We start from the raw sequence: 18053 nt of genomic DNA, 5'->3' as shown, positions 1-18053 counted from the left end.
GCATTCATAAATATTAGTAGGAGCACCATTGTGTCTGTTTCTTGTAAACTGAGAGTATTTTACATTCTACAATCCAACTACAATAAATTAAAAAGGAACCAAAATGATTAAATAATAAAAACCCCCAAAGGTTCCAAGACAAAACTAAAAATGCCTGGTTCACCTGATGCTTTGTAGTGCTTCCTCCTTTACCAGTAACATTTATTATTACTTCCTCCTCCTCCTCCAAGAACTTCTGACAATATTCTGAGTCTTTCTCAAGAACATAGCCAGTCGCTTCAATTACATCTTCCACATGGAAAATCTTTAGTGCAAATTCAAAGAAAAAACATTAGACATGTCAAAAACTGATCAGCAACTTTTCTCACTTTTTAAAGCTTACATAACAAAGGTTAACAGGGCATGCCTTAATTTTTTAATAAATCTCGCAAATTTCAACTGTCTTATGATTTTTGAAAACCTAATCTTAGAGCTGCTACAAGTTTGTTAATGGGCTTCTCCACCTGATCACTACATAACCTTTACCATAACCTTTACAGCATGCATAAGAAAAACACGTAAGAGCGCAGTGACAAAGTTGCAGGGGGTGTAGAAGAACTTCCTCAATGCTTTCCTTTCTACCTAGGTTGAACAGAGAAAAATCAAAGTGTCACTGATGAACTGATTGTGATCAATTAAATCCATCACAAAAAATAGTACAGCTATGTACTCAAAAGGCTTGAAGCTATTCTGTGTTTTCATGGAAGAAAAAGGACTACAGGTCCTTGAAATACTTATTTTCAGATCTGTCTTTTTGGTAAAAAAAAAAAACAAAACCAAACTGATATAGATATATTGCCTATATACTAACCAGACAACCACTGTATACATACATACAAAGTGTCTTGCATAATCAAAATAAACATTTACCTACCTCAACTGGGTAGCTCCTCCCTGAGATCCTCAAAATGGGACAGTGTGAGAAATAGCTGGAGAACTTCTCACTGTCTACAGTGGCGCTCATTAAAATCAGGTGCAGGTCTGAACGCTTACGCAAGATCTCTCTCAGAATAACTAGCAAGAAATCAGACTGGACACTTCTCTCATGTACCTAGAATTAGAAAAACAGATCTATAGCAAGAATTTAGAACAGGTCAAGGCCCAGCATAACTGTAATTTCTGCGGAATAGTAAAGAACTGATAACCTCATCTACAATAACATGCGATATACTTGACAGGAGACCATCTTCTTGAAGTTTCCGAAGCAGGACACCTGTTGTACAGTACAGCAGTCTGGTGGCTTCTCCCGTTCTTGATTCCATACGAATTTGATATCCACACAGGGAATTCTTAAAAAATAAATTTAAAATATAGAATAACTTAAAATAACATACAAGCTAACAGTATTCAAAATTAAGTGAAATTTAGTAACTGTCAGATTCAGACATCACAAAGTTGCTAATTAAATAGTATCGTGAATGACTGCCACACTTTCATATAAGTACTTTCCTTTCTTAAGAACGGAAAAATACATTAAATTTATCCAGGGGGGCAAAGAGCTGGTAAAATCAGGGTTGTTTTCAGGATTCTTGGACAGTTTCAAAAATACTTTTGCACAAATTACCCTAACAAATACAGGACTTCAGCTTTCTTCAAATAACAAAATAACTATGTTGGAGAGGTCCTCTCTCAAAACATGGCTTCATTCAAGGCCAGACTGGATTGCTCAGAGCCTTATGTATGGGACTTTGCTTCATCCTGAGTGATAGTGATGCAACAGTCCCTGGGTAATCTGCTCAAATCCTTGCCCATTCCAGCTATGAAACACTTTTGCTTTACATCAGCCTCTGAAGATTTTAGAAATCATATATGGATATCTACAGTTCACAGGTGACAAGACAAAAATAAACAACTGACACACCGAGCAGTCCTTTTCAGAGAAAATAACATCTAATTGTTTGGTTGTATAAGAAATCATGTTCTCACTTTTTGTCAACAACCCAGACCCCTGTATTTGATCAAGACAAGCAAAGGAATTAAAACACTTCTTACTTTTCCTCCTGGTCCTGATTCACAGCCCAGCTCTTCACAAACCCTTGTTGCCAGACTCACTGCTGAGATTCTTCTGGGCTGTGTGCAAACAATGTTGCATTTTTTTGATCCTTCATCTAGCAACAAGTCTTCTAACAGGAAATGGGGCACCTGGGTACTCTTCCCACTACCTGTTTCACCAGCGACAACAACTACTCGATGCTTTTTAAGAGTTTCTACAATTGAGTATCTGTGCTTAAACACAGGTAACTCCTGTCTCTCTCTCAGAAGCCTCTGGTATCTAGAGGAACTCTGCAGCTTTTTAAACAAAATCCTTGAAGGTTCCAAATTATCTGCATCTGAAGTCTCAAGGGAGAGACTGCTGAAGTCCTCATCAGAAACCAAGTTTTCCCAGGAATCTTCAGGACCCTCAGATAGTTTTGGCTGGTTTTCAGACTGCAGCTGCTGTTGCTGTTTGAGTTTGTTTAACAATTTAGCAATAAAGGTATCACGTGGCTTGTTGGTTTCTATCTTGCTTTCTTCTTCCTTTTTCTTTTCAATATCCCTCCATTCTAGCCAGACATCTCGGTAGGTAGGAGGCAGCAACTGATGAACTGACTTTAGATGCAAAGAGCAGAAAAAAATTACATTATGTACTGCTTAGTAGTATCAGTAATATTTTATGTGCAAACAATCCCAAATGTCAAAAGATCCAACAAAAAAACAAGTAGGAAACCATTCTAAATACAGACGCTATGAAAGCAGTAACATAAATGTCAATGATACATCTTTATTTTCAATTAGTTTTCAGTTTCTACAAGACTGAAAGTACAGCTTTACCAAAAATAATCACCACTTCTGTATGCTGCAAAGCATACACATAATCAGATAAAAGCAAATGAATATGCAATGCAAGCAAAAATTGTAATGGGGAATACTACATGAAAATAATTTTAGAACTTAACTACAGATAAAAAAAGTGCAGAGGCAGACTCCAGGCCAAGAACAGTAATACCACTAAGAAACTTACTTGTCCTTTGGTTAAATGGTAGAGTGCCAAAGTAGCAGCTAGATGTTGTGCTTGCATACTATCTTCTGTTACGATTGTAGGACACATCGTCATTGCATCACCTGACGACCTGATAATCCTGACCCTTAAATAAAATTTCAGAAACAGTTACCTCAATTTTTTGCAACCAATATAAACAGAAAATACATATATGACATAACATTTTTAGCAAATATTCTAGCAGTGAATTTGTTTTTTTTTTCTTTACAAACATCTCAATTTTCTTCAAGGCAGAAGTATTTATATACATAGAGATTACCACTAATGTTAGGTGCCTAGGAAGAAGGACCCAATGTTTGTGTGCTTGTAACTATTTAGGATAGAGCGAGATGACGTTTAATGATCTATTAAGATGCAAACATCTGTTTAACAGATAAACAGCAGTCACAGCAGCAGCCAAATTTCCCAAATTTCCCATATTCTTAGGGGTGGCAGTCTGTTAGTAGTTTTCAGCTTGAGCAAGAAAACAAGCTCTTTTACTCAGTTCCTTCAAGAAACATTACTTATTTATAACTGTGTCTGCTTTATTTATACATTGTAATATTCTACGCCACAACTCTGTATTTCAGACTTGATTTCTAACAGAAATTAAAAGCAAGATACTGGACTACCATAAATTTATGGTAGCTTTGATGCAAATATGTAACTTCCACTTTATTTTAAACAATTTCCAGAAGTGTTTTGGTATTATATATAAACTTGAAGCTTCGATTTAAGATGTTACTTTGAATAAGAATACCAAATATAAGTTATTCAAATCTATCTCATAGGACTGCTTTAGATTAATCTCTCATTCAGCAGTACACAAATAAAAAACCCTTAATGCTGCTTTATGGGATCATTCACTAGAATCTTATTTTTTTTATTTTCTCTAGGCTAAGCATCACTTTTGCAGAGCTATCCAGAGTAAAACACCTCCCTGATGGACTAAAAAAGAGCCTGGGTTAAACACACTGTATTAATTTAAATCTCTATCAACAATAGAGAATTTACTGTAACTTTTATTTTCAATTGAACCAAAAGGCAAATGTAAAGATTACAGGAAATACATACCTACATTTCCAATATTTTCCAACAGGAATTTTTTCAAAAGCGGGATTTGGGCTCTTCGGAAAATTCTTTCTGCACCAGTCAATCAAAAACTGTTTCGGAGATTTACCAGTCCAGCTTCGAGCACTATAATCAAAATTTCTTATATCTAGTGGTTCTCTCTTTTTCACTGCAAAAGCAGAAAAACACACTTTAATGCCTCCTAAAATCTATTTTACATTCATTTGAAGTAATTTTTACCTTTTATTCACATCTATTTAACTAGATAGCACAATTTTCTGAAATGTTTTGCAGAAATACCATAGTACAACAATCAGTATGAGTATTGATGATACATGACAGCAACTTCTGCTTTTCCTACAAAAGGATCTGGCAGAAAATTAATGACAGTATTTTGTTATCTTTGTTCATCCAGTGATTTTAGAAGTTTCATTAAAGCTTGCCTATTAGAAAATATTTTAACAGTCTGAAGATTTACAATGAAAATAGTTTAAAAGATGAGTGTGACTGAAACAGCAACTAGCACTACAACTAAAAAGAAAGAAATCTAATCTTTAAGACACAACAGCATGACAAAAATAGCTATCAATGTAATCTGCTGAAACAAGTAGAGAGCCTTTAAAAGTCAGCTTGGTCAATGAGACAGACTGTACACAGATGACACTGAGTTGGGTGGGAGTGTTGATCTGCTAGGGCAGGAAGGCTCTGCAGAGGGATGTGGACAGGCTGGATCATGGCTGAGGCCAATGGTGTGAGGTTCAACAAGGCCCAGTGCCGGGTCCTGCCCTTGGGTCACAACAACCCCAGGCAGTGCCACAGGCTGGCACAGAGTGGCTGGAAAGGACCTGGGGGTGCTGGTGACAGCAGCTGAAGAGGAGCCAGGCTGTGCCCAGGTGGCCAAGAAGGACAATGGCATCCTGGGCTGGATCAGCAATAGTGTGGGCAGCAGGAGCAGGGCAGGGATTGTCCCCCTGTGCTGGGCACTGCTGAGGCCACAGCTCGAGTGCTGTGTCCAGTTCTGGGCCCTCAGTGCAAGAAAGACACTGAGGGGCTGGAGTGAGTCCAGAGAAGGGCAGTGGAGCTGGGGCAGGCTCTGGAGCACCAGTGCTGTGAGGAGCAGCTGAGGGAGCTGGGGGTGTTTGTCCTGGAGAACAGGAGGCTCAGGGTGACCTTATCACTCTCTACAGCTGCCCTCATAGGAGGCTGTGTCCAGGTGGGGGTCAGCCTCTTCTCCTAGGCAACCAGGGATACATCAAGAGGACATATCCTCAATCTGCGTCAGGGGAGGTTCAGGCTGGACATCAGGAGGGAGTTATTCAAAGAATTGTCAAGCACTGGCCTGGGCTGTCCCAGGAAGTGGTGGAGCCACCATCCCTGGGGACATTTAGGGAACAACTGGACTTGGTTTAGTCACAGGCTGGGCTCAAGCTCAGAGGTCTTTTCAAAGCTAACTGGTTCTGTGATAGTCCACCTTCATTTCCCACAATCAGGGCTTATTCACACAGCACTGCAAACCTAGAAAAACAGGAACTAATTCTGGAAATCTGTGGTATGATTCAAGCCTGTACTGAATGACTTCCAACGCACCTTTGTCTTCCTTTGTAGCACCATCAGGTTTCTCAAGCAAGCTCAAATTCAAAGTGGTTTCTTGAGGCTGAGGTGAAGGAACTTTTTTCTTTTCATTTTGCTGCTGGTTTGAAATCTTTATAGCTGGATTAAATACTGGATGTTCCTCAAGTACTGCCATTTCTGTTAGAGAGAGAATATAACTAATACCCACCAACTGCTTAAAAAATAGCTATATTAATTCATACTGAGTACCCAAAAACAGAACTAATGAAATGTTACAGACTTTTTAGAATTTGACTGAGAAAGAACAGGTTCAGAAAAGCCTTCATTTCACAGAGTGGCATAGATGATAATGAAATCATCTTCAATTCAACTTGACTCCAAGATTTAATTGCCTAACAAACATGCAGCCCAGAAAATAAAACACAGGTAACTTGCATAGCTCTACCTTGCTGAATTCTTCTTATTTTTTCTTGCGCTGCCTTCTGGCCTTGTTTGTCTTTGTCTTGCTTGGAGATGCTTGCTTGTTCTTTTCCTTCTGAAAGCTTGGCAGACAGATGTATGTACCTTTCATTCTATTTCAAAAAAAATTATTAATTAGAAGGTGAACGTGGTATGCTTGTTACTTTTGGTGACTTTCATAATAAAGTGCGGATTTTTTATTTTTTATACCAAGCTTACACAATAAAGAAACAATGAGCTTTTATTTAACAAACAGCCAAAACCTCCCAGAATTTGATAGTAACTCACTCAATCTCATTTTAAATTTTTCTTTCCTGCATATTATGTTCAACAATTTGAATGTAGTACAAGTAATACAGGAAAGGAAAAACAACTTAGAAAACAAGAAGCTTCAACAGATTTTCTTAAAGTAGCCTCATACACTACTGACAACATAAAAAAAAAGTCTTCAACACCCAATTTGCAACACACAAATTTGTAACAAACAGATCCACCACATGCAGATGTACCAGACATATTAGTTTTTAGAAAGACTTCCATGAAGCATTATTCTGTCTTACTGGGTCAAATTTTTCTTCATCTGCCTCTTTCACAGACTCATCCTTCTCTTCATCACTCTGTTGCTCGGCGTATCGCAAAATCCATTCCTTCATAGTCAATTCTTTCTCTTTCCTCATATTTGTTTCCTAAGAAGAGCAATATAAGTTAAAAGTAATGATAAAGTATGTGAAAGCAATGCTTTTTTCTGCTAGTACCTAGGAACTACTGTTAAGGTTTCATATCTAATAAATAATATATTATGTATATATGTATATCTACACACACACATACATGTATATATACAAATATATAAATATATACACGTATATATATACATATGTGTACATATATATATACACATATATACATATGACAAGATAAAAGGAGCAAGCTTTCCCAAGCAAAGTGAATATCCCACTATACATACACCTGAATAGATCTTAAGGCTAGACTAACTACTGTGAGGAATTGAATCATTCGCAGGGAATCTTCTTTGTTTTCTAGTTTAAGATTCAATAACCACAGAAATCAAAACACTGTACACAAGCAAACTTAGACCCTCATAAGTCATAGAGAGTGCCACATATACATAAACAGAATAAACCCATTATAGGATAAAATTAAGATATTAAGATATAGAATCATAGAATGGCTCACGTGGGGAGGTACCTTAGAGATCATCTAATTCCAACACCCCTGCTACAGATTGGGAGACTAGACCAGGTTGCTCAGAGCCCCATCCAGCCTAGCCTTGAACACTGCCAGGAATGGGGCATCCACAGCTTCTCTGGCCAACCTGTGTCAGTGCCTCACCACCCACACAGAAAAGAATTTCTTCCTAATACCTGATCTAAATTTCATGTGATTCCCTGTGCTTTACCATGAAAGTGAACTATCAAGAACCTTCTAGACTTCATGGGGAAAATATCTTTAAACTACCATTCCACTGAAATTAAAATGCAGGTGACAATTATTAATCACACAACATTTTCATAAGCTTTCCACATCAGTGCTGGCAATAAGGCAACTCCTGAATTTTATAAAGTTTTGTTTAGAAAGTTCTCTCTTTCCCCACCCCACCCCCAGTAACTACAGATTAGATTTTCAGATTACCTTAATTTCAGGGCCATTTTCTTTCTTTTTGTTATCTTCTAAGTGAGGCGGTGTTCCACGTTGTGACACAACAGAACAAAATTTTGCTCTAGGTTTCTGCTGCTGTTCTTCGAATTGCTGGCTAAAACCTTCAGGCAAGGCATCTTCAAAATTAAAAAAAAAAATATGTCACAGAAAATACCAATAATGATTACAGGAAAGTATTTTAAACTGTATTGAGGATAAACTAGAAGAACATAAACTGAAATAAAAATTAGGCTTTAGCATTTATGCAAGATAGTGTATTTGCTCACTAGATTTCCACAGAACTCCAGTGTAGGAACAGGAAGACCACAAGACTTCATACACTAAAATATCCCAGAACCAGTCAGCTATGCATCTAGGAGAGGAACACTGTTGCAACTACCAGACTTAGAGGAGCATTGTATTTAATTATTATTATGAAGTAGGAATGCTACTGCTTAGCAGGTCCTGTTTCTTTTCTGTCCAAAACTATTTTCTGTCACCCATACACACCATTTGGAAGGTTTAAACAAAGCCAGTCAAGTGCAGAGTGGAGATCACCACCATACAAAAGTGTATTTTTCATCGCTTCTTCAATGTGCTCAGTCTTAAAAGAGAATCTTTGTAAAGCCATGTATACATCCTATAAATAAGAGAGCCAGAAAAGAGAAGGATTTAATAAAGCAATCTAATATAATTGAAAAGTTCTATCTCCCACATACCAGAAAGCCAGCATTAAAGGGAGATAAACAACATGCCTTAATGTATCCAAAAATCAAGCAGAAAATCCTGTTTTACAGAATTTATCGTATTTTCTTTTAAAAAATGTGTGCATCGGTATAAATCTACATTCCTGCCTCTCTACACAAGGTATTTTCTACCTAAGTAAAGACATACCTGCAATTTTCCCAGCATATGGAGTCAAAAATGTAGGAAACCTAAAACATTCAGATTCAGTACTATTCGTCTATCTTGTCTAAAAGCTCTTGATTTTAGTTCCTGAATCCATAAAGATGGGCCTTTCCTAATTAGCATATTTATTGATTTCACTGACTAATTGTTTATGTAACTACTGAAGAATATGCTGTATTGGCTTGTACCGCACACTGTGCAATTGCATAACATACACAAGTGTAATATGATACTTAATAAAAATTTAAAAAGATTAACTTTATTCTAAATAAATAATGAAAAATAAAATTTTGAACTGTACCTGTAGTTTCTTTGTAGTTAGTCTTTTGGAAATTATTCCTTTGCCATCATTTTTGTTTTTATGATTATTAATCACATCAATAATCCTTTTCTCCAAATTACCATTTATCGTTACCTTCAAAGAAAACATTAGTGTATATAAAGTAAACCAGAAGTTTTTATGACATGTCAATACTCTTCATGACTAAGGATGTATCAATAAAGAAATCTCTCTGCCATTCAAATTCCAATTTTTCAAGCTTTCTGTGACCTAAACTCTCTTGCAAAAAGGACATTTTTTTCTTCCACAGGCTATATGCTTTTACTTGAAATATAAAAGCCCATTCCTTATTACCAAGAAAGCCTATCTACATTTTCAAGGAAATTTAGTATGTTAAGGAAAATACTGGAAGTAAAATAAAATTCTACCAAAAAAGCCAAGGCCTTTCTCCTCTGCTCATATAAGTTGAGCATCAAGATGCAATCCATTATATTCTCCTTCCAAAACACCTTTAAAATAAAATTTGGTAATTCTAATACTTGAAACTCTTCTAAAACATGAACCAAGCTTTAGCTGCTACTAAGTTTGTTTTAGAAAATCTATATCCTTTGTCTGACAGGAAGAAAAATCCACATGCACAGCAGAAGCCCAGACCTAACTCCTAAATGTCTTGCATGCAAAGAATTATTTGTTATTAAAAAAAAAAAAAATTACCCTACCTTGGTAATTTACCCCTATTTCTTAAACGACACTCAAAACCCGTAACAAAATCAAACTCCAAACAGTCAGTTGTCTCATACATTAATGCAGTTTACATGTACAACATAATACTAAGAAAGACCTGATAAAATATTTACTCAGCTAAAGCAGTACTATGAAAATTAAAGTTGTTTTATGTAAAGAAGATACTTGCCTTAAGAACAGATTTATCCAGATTTGCAGCAGCACTGGGATCTGCTGTTGAACCAAAGCTGTAAGTTTTTGGACCTGCAAATTGCAAATAACCATCAATTACAAAAAACTACGGAGAACATTGTTTAATGCAGCTAAAGCAGAGCTAATACAACACAAGTCAGTGCAAACTATGACACTAACTTGCCAGAAACTTGCAGGTACATAATAACAATAACCTAGAAAGGCCTTGAACTAGGAATAGTGAAGAAGGCTATGACTCCTGGCAGCCAAAATGTAAAATTCAAAGGGCGTAATGAGAGGAAAAGCAATTGACTGCTCACTCTCTGAACACTGAAAAAGGATTGCCAAATGGGGAAGTAAATAGCAGCTTCAAAGCAAGCAAGGCTATTGAGGACTTTTTATTACAAAGTGCGTAGCTATGTAACAGAACCCTTTGCCTCTAAAGCCATGGACAGTGGACATTTACTGAGGTTCAAGGGCAGACAGAACAGCTTTGCAGTAAAGAAATCACCTGACACGGGAAAGCATTGAAAAAACAATTCCATCTGGTTCAGGGAGACCCTCACCACAGCTGGTAGAGTCTGTAAGAATATCCTACAGCAGCGTCATTGCATGTCTGTGTTCTTACCTATGTATCTGCTTTTGTTCCTTACCTAGGGGAGGGCACTGGCTTCCAGAAGCATTTGGTCTGCTCTGGTCATTCTTAAATACTTTTCATTTAACAGCAACTAAAAAAACCCAAACCCTAATTCGCAAAACTATTTATTACCATTAACATGACAGCACACAGCTTGCTGTTGAATTCCATCACTTTCAGAGCACATATAGTGTGTCTGGTACTATACAGGCAGAAAGAATGTGAGCAAGCCCACAGCTTCCACCACTCTGTGTGGCCACATGGTGCTCCAGGAGGCACAGCTACCTCCCCAACAGGGGGGCTGAGCACCTCATCCATGCTGGCCTGCCTGCAGAACAGCTCTGGGAGAGCCTGCTTTGAGATCATATCAGGTTTGGTAACTGCATTTCAGAAAAAGTATGACCCCCTTTGGTCAGGAGATATAAACACCTGTCAGCAGTCAGGATCTACTCACTGGCACCTCCTTGCTCTTTAGAATATATCAAATTAGCTTTCATTTACACTGACTGATTTTTCACCACAGTATACAACCTCAGAGAAAAGCAGGATATTTTCTGAATAGGACTGGGCATCATGGTTATTGGAGGAATGGAAGACACAAGAAACACACTTAGCAGAGCCCATACTTGTAAATGAATAGGTTCAGGATGCTTATATTAAGAGATTACAAAACCTTTTCTTAACAAGTGGGGAATCTCAGATGCCCTGGCCGTTGCGTGATTTGCTCATGCTGTGCAATGTAACCTGTTCTAATCTTACATGGGCTTTTCTGGCAAAGATGGCTTATGGAAATTAGACATCTCACAGTGCTTCAGAAAAATAGTTTTTCAGACTGCACTCGGAACAGTCATCCCTCATCTTATCTAATACCACAGAAGTGATCCCAGCCTTGTAACAGGTCTTTCAAGACAGAAAAAAAGAACCCCAAAATAATCCCAAATCCACTGTATTGATTTTTGTTAATACACTAAACAAACATATACATCAGAAATTCTGGGAAAGTGCCTTCCAAACGTTTGTTTCACAGAAACTGCTAACAATCTAATAACAAGACTCTACAATTATGTAATTAATACATCGATGCCACCAAGGCTTATCTGCTCAGGGACACACCTGGCAGATGAATCGTAGAATAGTTACAGTTGGAAAAGACCTCTAGAGATCATCCAACTTGGAACAACAGGATCACAGATATCAGGGATCACAGGCATTAATCCAGGTGAGCTCTGCATATCTCCAGAGACCATGACCTCCCTAGGCAGCCTGTTCCAGTGCTCTCCACCCTCAGTGTACAGAAGTTCTTCCTCCTGTTGAGGTTAAACCTGTCGTGTTACAGTTTGTGCCTATTGCTGCTCATTACAGCCACCACTGAAATGAATTTGGAACTATCCCCTTGGCACATATCTTTGAAATATTTGTATACTTTTCCGTGGGCCTCTTTCAGTCTTCTCTGCACAGGCCCAGCTCCCCCAGTCTCTCCTCATAAGGAGCTGCATCATCTTTGTGATCCTCTCCAGTAGCTCATCGTCTTTCCTGCACGGAGGAGCCCGAAACCGGACACAGAACCTCAGACGAGGCCTCACTAGGGCCGAGCAGACGGGGAGGAGTTCCCTCCCTTGACCGGCTAGACGGGCAAGGCGGGCTGTAGTCAGGCCCAACCAGATGAGCAGCGGAGCAATTCCAGCTGCCTCTCCCGAAGCTGGGAAACACCAGCCCCAGTGGCCGGCCTCTCCTCATAAGGCCGCGGTCATCGGCAGCCGCACCCGCAGGGGGGCCCGGAAGGCACTGCCCCTCCAACCACGGCATCCTCAGCCGCCCGCACAGCGCGTCCCTCTCCGGCACGGATCGGCTCGGCACGGCCGCTCCCGGGAGCTCTGCGGGCCACGGTACCTTGCTTGACACGCGGCTCCTTGGAGGCAGCCGCTGGTCGCGGCGGGGCAGTCCGGCTGGCTGGATCCACGGCCGCGGCTACGCCGGAGTGTGCGGCGCGGGCGCGGGCGGTAGCAGTGGCGGAGGCGGCCGCATGAGCCGCGCTGCCCGGCCGCTGTTTCTTGTTGCGGCCACCCATGGTGACCCGACCCCTGCCCCCCTGCCCTGCGCACGCGCACATCCGGGCACCGCGCTCTGAATGCCGTCGCCACTTCCCATTGGCCAGGGCCCCCAGCGCATGCGCGCGGGCCGCGCGGCCTGCGTCGGCTTCTCGTACATAACCTTCTAGGAGGGAAGGGCAAGGCGTGCGCCCGGCGGGGGCTCACAGGGGGATTTGGTACTGAATCCAAACACGGTCTGAAATCCGTGAGAGATCCGGACCCAACACGGGCCGTGCGGGCGGCTACCAGTGCCAGGGTGTGAGTCTCCGTCTCCCCTCAGGGGGCGGGGTCGGACGTGCCTTTCTCGCGCGAAGTGTCCGGCACTGAGCGGGGCATTTTGGGAGCGCGGCTAAGATGGCGGAGGCCTTTGGGGATGAGCTCTTCAGCGTGTTCGAGGAGGACGCGGCCGCCGCTGCTTCTGGCGCCAAGAAGAGCAAAACGGGCCCCGCCGAGGGTGCCAGGAGGCCGGGGTAAGGGTGCGGAGCCGGACTGGGGCAGCGGTACTGGAGGTGCTCTGGAGGTGGGGTAAGGGCTGTAACTCTGGGCCCATCTTCTGACGGCGTGTTTGAGCTGCTTTACCCCCTCGGTACCTCTGGAATGTTTCTCAGTGCCTGAAGGGAGGGTACCAAGAGGATGCAGCCAGGCTCTTCTTGGTGATGCCGAGCAATAGGATAAGAGGCAACAGGCTGTAGCTCATGCACAGAAAGTTTCACCTGAACGTGAGGAAGAACTTAAGTGCGTGGGTGACTGTGCACTGGAACAGATTGCTCAGAGTTTGTGGAGTCTCCTTTCATATTTAAGTGCCATCTGGATCCACTCCTAAGCAATGTGCTGTAGGACATTGGGAGGTTGGACCAGATGACCCACTGTGATTGTTTCCAACCTGACCCATTCTGTAGTTCTGTGACCCACTTTCCCAGGATACCTGGCTCTAAAGCTGTAGTCAGTCCTGGCTCTGTGGCCAGCTGGGGAGTGTGGGGGCCTCGTGGCCAGCTTATCTTGAACTTACTTGAAATTCCACGGCTGTTTTTGTGGATGGAGTTACCTGGGTTGTTCCCCAAGTGCAGTGTAGTCCTTTAGTGTATCTGTACTTTTTCTGAAAATGCGTAAATAAATGAGCCAAAATTTAAAATTCTTGTGTGTTTGTGTTGCAGAAAACGGTTGGAAGAAAAACCTTCAGTACCAGCAATAGTCAAGCCGAAACGGGAAGTTGAGATTGATAGTACTGAAAATGTCATTTTGGGAAAAAAACCAAAATTGGAAGATGTTTTAGCAGAAGATGTTAAGTAAGTGCCTGGCTTAATATATAAGATAGTTCTAGCAAGCCACCCCTGGTTAGCCATGTGCCAGTTTGGAATAGTTGATATAAAGTAGTTTTGCAGTGATTGCCTGTAAAGATGAATTTGCACAAGTTTCTTTTGCCATTATCTGTTTAAGTGAGAACATGCTGCTAGTGCAGCCTCAGCAGTGATGAACGCTGTGTGGATTTAAAATAATACTGCACACTTGTAGGCATTTGCAGTAGAAAGTGTTCATGAGTTTGTAGTTACTCACTTGAATTGGTGACTTGAGGTCAAAGCCATCATGCTGGTTTCACACAGAACAGGAGATGAGAGTAAGCAGGCTTGCTGTGTACCATGATGTTGAAAGACATAGTTGGCTTGAGATACAGGAAGAGTAAATTGGAAATAAGACAAAGAAGGCTTTTGAGGCATGTAAGGTGGTAACTGCATTGTCATTTAGTCTTCCATATAATCTTTCTAGAGTTCAACATTAGGCTTTCTGTGAGAAGCTCATGAGAAGACTACTTGAAACACTTCAAACAGGATAAATGTACAGGAGCAAAACAGAACCAGAGCCAACATTTTAAGTAATTTTCTGTGTTAGTGGTGTAGAATGCCTACATCATAAATAAACAGTTTTATGCACTGGGACTGCAGTCCCTTCTCATGGCCACGAGAGAAGGAACTGTCAGTCCTAACTTGTATCTTTTTAGTTTGACAGATTTGATGCCTCAGGTAAAGGTGCAGTCTGTGGAAACTGTTGAAGGTTGTACACATGAGGTGAGTGCACTGTAAAAGCACATGGAAAATATGGGCTTGTTATACCTAATTGTGTGTATTACTGTCACTATACAGTATTCTTTGTTCTGCTTGCAATTATTAGATCACAGAATTTTTTAGGTTGGAAAATGCCTTTGAGATTGAGTCTAACCATTAACCCAGCACTACCAGGTCCTCCCTGGTACTTATTAAACCTTGTACCCAAGTGCCACATTTACATGTCTCTTACATGGCTTCAGGCTTCAATGATAACTGCTTTTCTGGACAGCCTGGTCCAATGCTTGACAACTCTTTTCTAGTGTCGAGTCTCCCTATTAACAGTTTAAGGCCCTTTCATATTCTCCTTTTGCTTATTACCTCAGAGAAAAAACTGCCCTCCGCTTGGGGATGCCTGCAGTGCTACTTAGAGAAGTTGTGGCCCAGGGGCAGGACCTGGGACTTGACCTTGCTGAGTTTCACACCACTGATCTTTTGCCCATAGATCCAGTCTGTCCTGATCCCTCTGCAAAGCTTTCCTGCACTCCAGCAGATACAGTATTTTGTAATATGTTTAAGGTAGTGAAGAGTTTAAAGTCTGTATCTGACACTGAGCATGCACAAAATGCACTTGAAAAATTAGTAGGATAATTTACCAGAGGGAATTTGAATCATACTTAGAATAAAATGAGTGTGAAAAACTCAATGGTAGTATTGATAGGCTTCCATATTTGTAAGGTACCAAGAACATTTGAGAAGAAAAACCTACTGGTTGGTAAAACAGGTTTCTGTTTGTAGTGTGATCAATGCATTGAGGTATTCTGCTCATCTGTTTCAAGGATGAAAGACTTTCTTCTAAAGCTGATTACTGTTGAGAAATACATTTTGGTAAAAATGAAATACTAGGGTTTTTTTTTTTAGTGTCCAAAGTAACAAAAACTACCCATTTTCAAATTGTAGTGATATACAAAATACAAATTCAAATAGGAAAAATGCAAGCTATTTATGCTTTCTTAAATTTATGTTTTCTTGAATCATCCCGCGTTCATATATGACTATCAGAAAGAGTTTGCATGAGAATCAAATGTCTAAATTTAAGCTTCCTTGTATTGTTATGATCTTTTTATCTTCTGTGCTGCTTTCCAGAACTAACTCAAGTTCATTAGGGTCACATTCAAGGGCTTAGTATCATCGGAATTCTGTAATAAGGGAACTGTTTAAATGGTGCTGATCAGGGCTCTCAAGCCCATATGTGTACACAGTGTTTACTATTTTGACATGTCTGGTAAAGATTTGCCATCACTTAGTAGCTGAAGAGAGCTTACATATTCGAATTGAATAAATATTAGATATTGACGAAGAATAGGAATGTTACCAGTAGAAATACAGTGTATTTGGAAAGGGAGTATTATTAAAGTGAGCTTGGTAATTGCTTCAAACGTCCACTGGCTAGAAGACATGATCACGTCTTGGCTGAAAAGTGTTTCAAGGTAGGTAAAGCAGTAGTATCTCACACCAGACAGCAGGGATATGAGAGAAGTGAGGGAAGCAGCACTGTTGAGGCAGGAGAATATAGAGATTGATTGAAAAACTCTTGAGAGGGAGGAATGAACCCTTGACATAATGGGCTTATAGAAGCAGGATAACAGAAATTTAAATTTGTTTTCATGCACTTCATGTTGCCAGAAATGTCACTGCTGTAGACAAAGAAATCTGCAACTGTTTTTATTTTAAATGTATTGTGTAGGTTGCGCTTCCAGCAAATGAGGAATTCACAGGTCTGAAGCCAAGAACTGGAAAAGCTGCAAAAGTATGTGGTAGATTCCATTTTTTTTTTTTTGCACATGCTATACATAGTACGTGAGAGTAGATGGAAGAATTATGTACTTTGTCAGTAAGGTCTGTAAAAGATGGTCTGTTTTGTATAAAACTGATGTTTCTGTATTTAAAATTTGTTAGAGAAAATTATGTGGCTGAATGAGGTGGATGCGCTGTTATGATGTCCATTCTTTTTGTAAAGTCAGGCAGGTGCAGCATTCTAGTTCTCTTTCTAAGCTGGTAAATTAGCGAAGATTCAGTCATCAGGGCAGGATTTTAATTTGCTATGACAACAAGACATAAGCCAACATTAAGTATGGTATTAAGTATGGGTTAAGATCAGCAGAAATTACAAGTGTCTGCTGGATTTAATTTCTGCCTCTAATTTACACATGCGGTCAGTCAGAAAATTAGTTAGATAAAAGTCTGTCTTAAAATTCTGTGATGTTTTTGCTTTTTTTCTTTCTAGGAATATCCATTTATTCTTGATGCTTTCCAGAGAGAAGCTATTCTTTGTGTAGATAATAACCAGTCTGTGTTAGTGTCAGCTCACACATCAGCTGGTAAAACTGTTTGTGCTGAGTAAGTACTTTTCTAACAGGCTCTAATGAAAGAACAGTGTGATGTCCCTTCTGTCACTTTCTTGAACCATCAGTAGCAGTTTTCATCCCAATTTCTTGATACAACGTTCAGTCCATCAGTGTTACAATTGAATTGAATGCTCATGGATATAAAAATTACATCTTTCATTATTTAGTGGGTAGTGAAAGGCTCAATTTGTGTTTAAGTTTAGCTTTTATTTTTAAACTGTCAAGGTCTTACTGTATAGATTGAAATGAAAGTTTCTTCAATACAGATTTCTGTAAATCTAGAAAAAATACCTTTGTTTTCTATCCCCTGGCTAGAGCTAGTAAGGACTTTGTTTTGTGGTTTTTTTTTGCTTTGTTAGAAGCAGTGGTTTGATTTAGTCAGCAACTTGTCTGTCAGAGTTTGCTTCAAATCTTAAGTGGGAAATGAAATACGCATGAAGATATATCAGAGCATGGGTTCAAGTAATAATAGTTTTGTTGTGACACAGTGACAGCTTTTTAATTAAGCTACATCTATTCTTGTGTCCATAAAAATCAGCTAACTTGGTGTTTAAAGACTTCTCACTCTCCAGAGATGTATATTTAGTTGCACTGAACTTAATCTGGATATGAAATGCACGATGTATTAGAGCATGGATTCAGATGCTGTGCATCTTTCTGTTGGTGTTCTGAATTGCACAATTTATTTTGTTCTTAAGCAAAGTAATATGCTCTGTCTTCTTAACAGCTGTTAATATGGATATTCTTTGAATACAGATATGCAATTGCCCTGGCTTTGAGGGAAAAGCAGCGTGTGATATTTACAAGTCCAATTAAAGCTTTGAGTAATCAGAAGTACCGTGAGATGTATGAGGAATTTCAGGATGTTGGTTTGATGACTGGGGATGTCACCATTAATCCTACAGCTTCTTGTTTGGTAATGACAACTGAGGTAAGATCATACATTAATTCTTGAT

General features: G+C 39.8%; 2 protein-coding genes across 6 annotated transcripts in view; one reads left to right on the top strand and one right to left on the bottom strand.

Annotated features, from left to right (window-relative positions):
- Nucleotides 1-12639, bottom strand: part of DHX29 (DExH-box helicase 29) — a 29763-nt gene extending 17124 nt beyond the window's left edge. The window contains exons 1-14 of one of the 3 annotated variants that reach the window (XM_062512598.1): nt 12451-12639; nt 9922-9995; nt 9030-9143; nt 8330-8459; nt 7814-7956; nt 6721-6846; nt 6147-6273; nt 5717-5878; nt 4133-4298; nt 3041-3164; nt 2032-2628; nt 1185-1328; nt 914-1090; nt 164-304 (exon numbers count right to left, since the gene is read on the bottom strand). In XM_062512598.1, coding sequence (XP_062368582.1) covers nt 164-304; nt 914-1090; nt 1185-1328; nt 2032-2628; nt 3041-3164; nt 4133-4298; nt 5717-5878; nt 6147-6273; nt 6721-6846; nt 7814-7956; nt 8330-8459; nt 9030-9143; nt 9922-9995; nt 12451-12628 — 2403 coding nt within the window. In that variant the 5' untranslated portion in view covers nt 12629-12639. Of the gene's footprint in view, nt 1-163; nt 305-913; nt 1091-1184; nt 1329-2031; nt 2629-3040; nt 3165-4132; nt 4299-5716; nt 5879-6146; nt 6274-6720; nt 6847-7813; nt 7957-8329; nt 8460-9029; nt 9144-9921; nt 9996-12450 lie in introns of those variants that run through there. The other 2 variants (XM_062512599.1, XM_062512600.1) reach the window with 2 other exon arrangements.
- A 166-nt stretch (nt 12640-12805) lies between these two features.
- Nucleotides 12806-18053, top strand: part of MTREX (Mtr4 exosome RNA helicase) — a 40818-nt gene continuing 35570 nt past the window's right edge. For all 3 annotated transcript variants that reach the window (XR_009934125.1, XM_062512603.1, XM_062512602.1), the window contains exons 1-6: nt 12806-13120; nt 13805-13936; nt 14647-14713; nt 16437-16499; nt 16977-17089; nt 17854-18028. Coding sequence is in view for 2 of the 3 variants with exons in the window: in XM_062512603.1 (XP_062368587.1) it covers nt 13005-13120; nt 13805-13936; nt 14647-14713; nt 16437-16499; nt 16977-17089; nt 17854-18028 (666 nt within the window). In the remaining variant the exon portion in view is untranslated. The remainder of the gene's footprint in view (nt 13121-13804; nt 13937-14646; nt 14714-16436; nt 16500-16976; nt 17090-17853; nt 18029-18053) is intronic.

The sequence above is a fragment of the Cinclus cinclus genome, chromosome Z (assembly GCF_963662255.1).
Source record: "Cinclus cinclus chromosome Z, bCinCin1.1, whole genome shotgun sequence".
NCBI classification, from domain to species: domain Eukaryota; kingdom Metazoa; phylum Chordata; class Aves; order Passeriformes; family Cinclidae; genus Cinclus; species Cinclus cinclus.
This window is presented reverse-complemented; position numbering and strand designations above follow the sequence as displayed.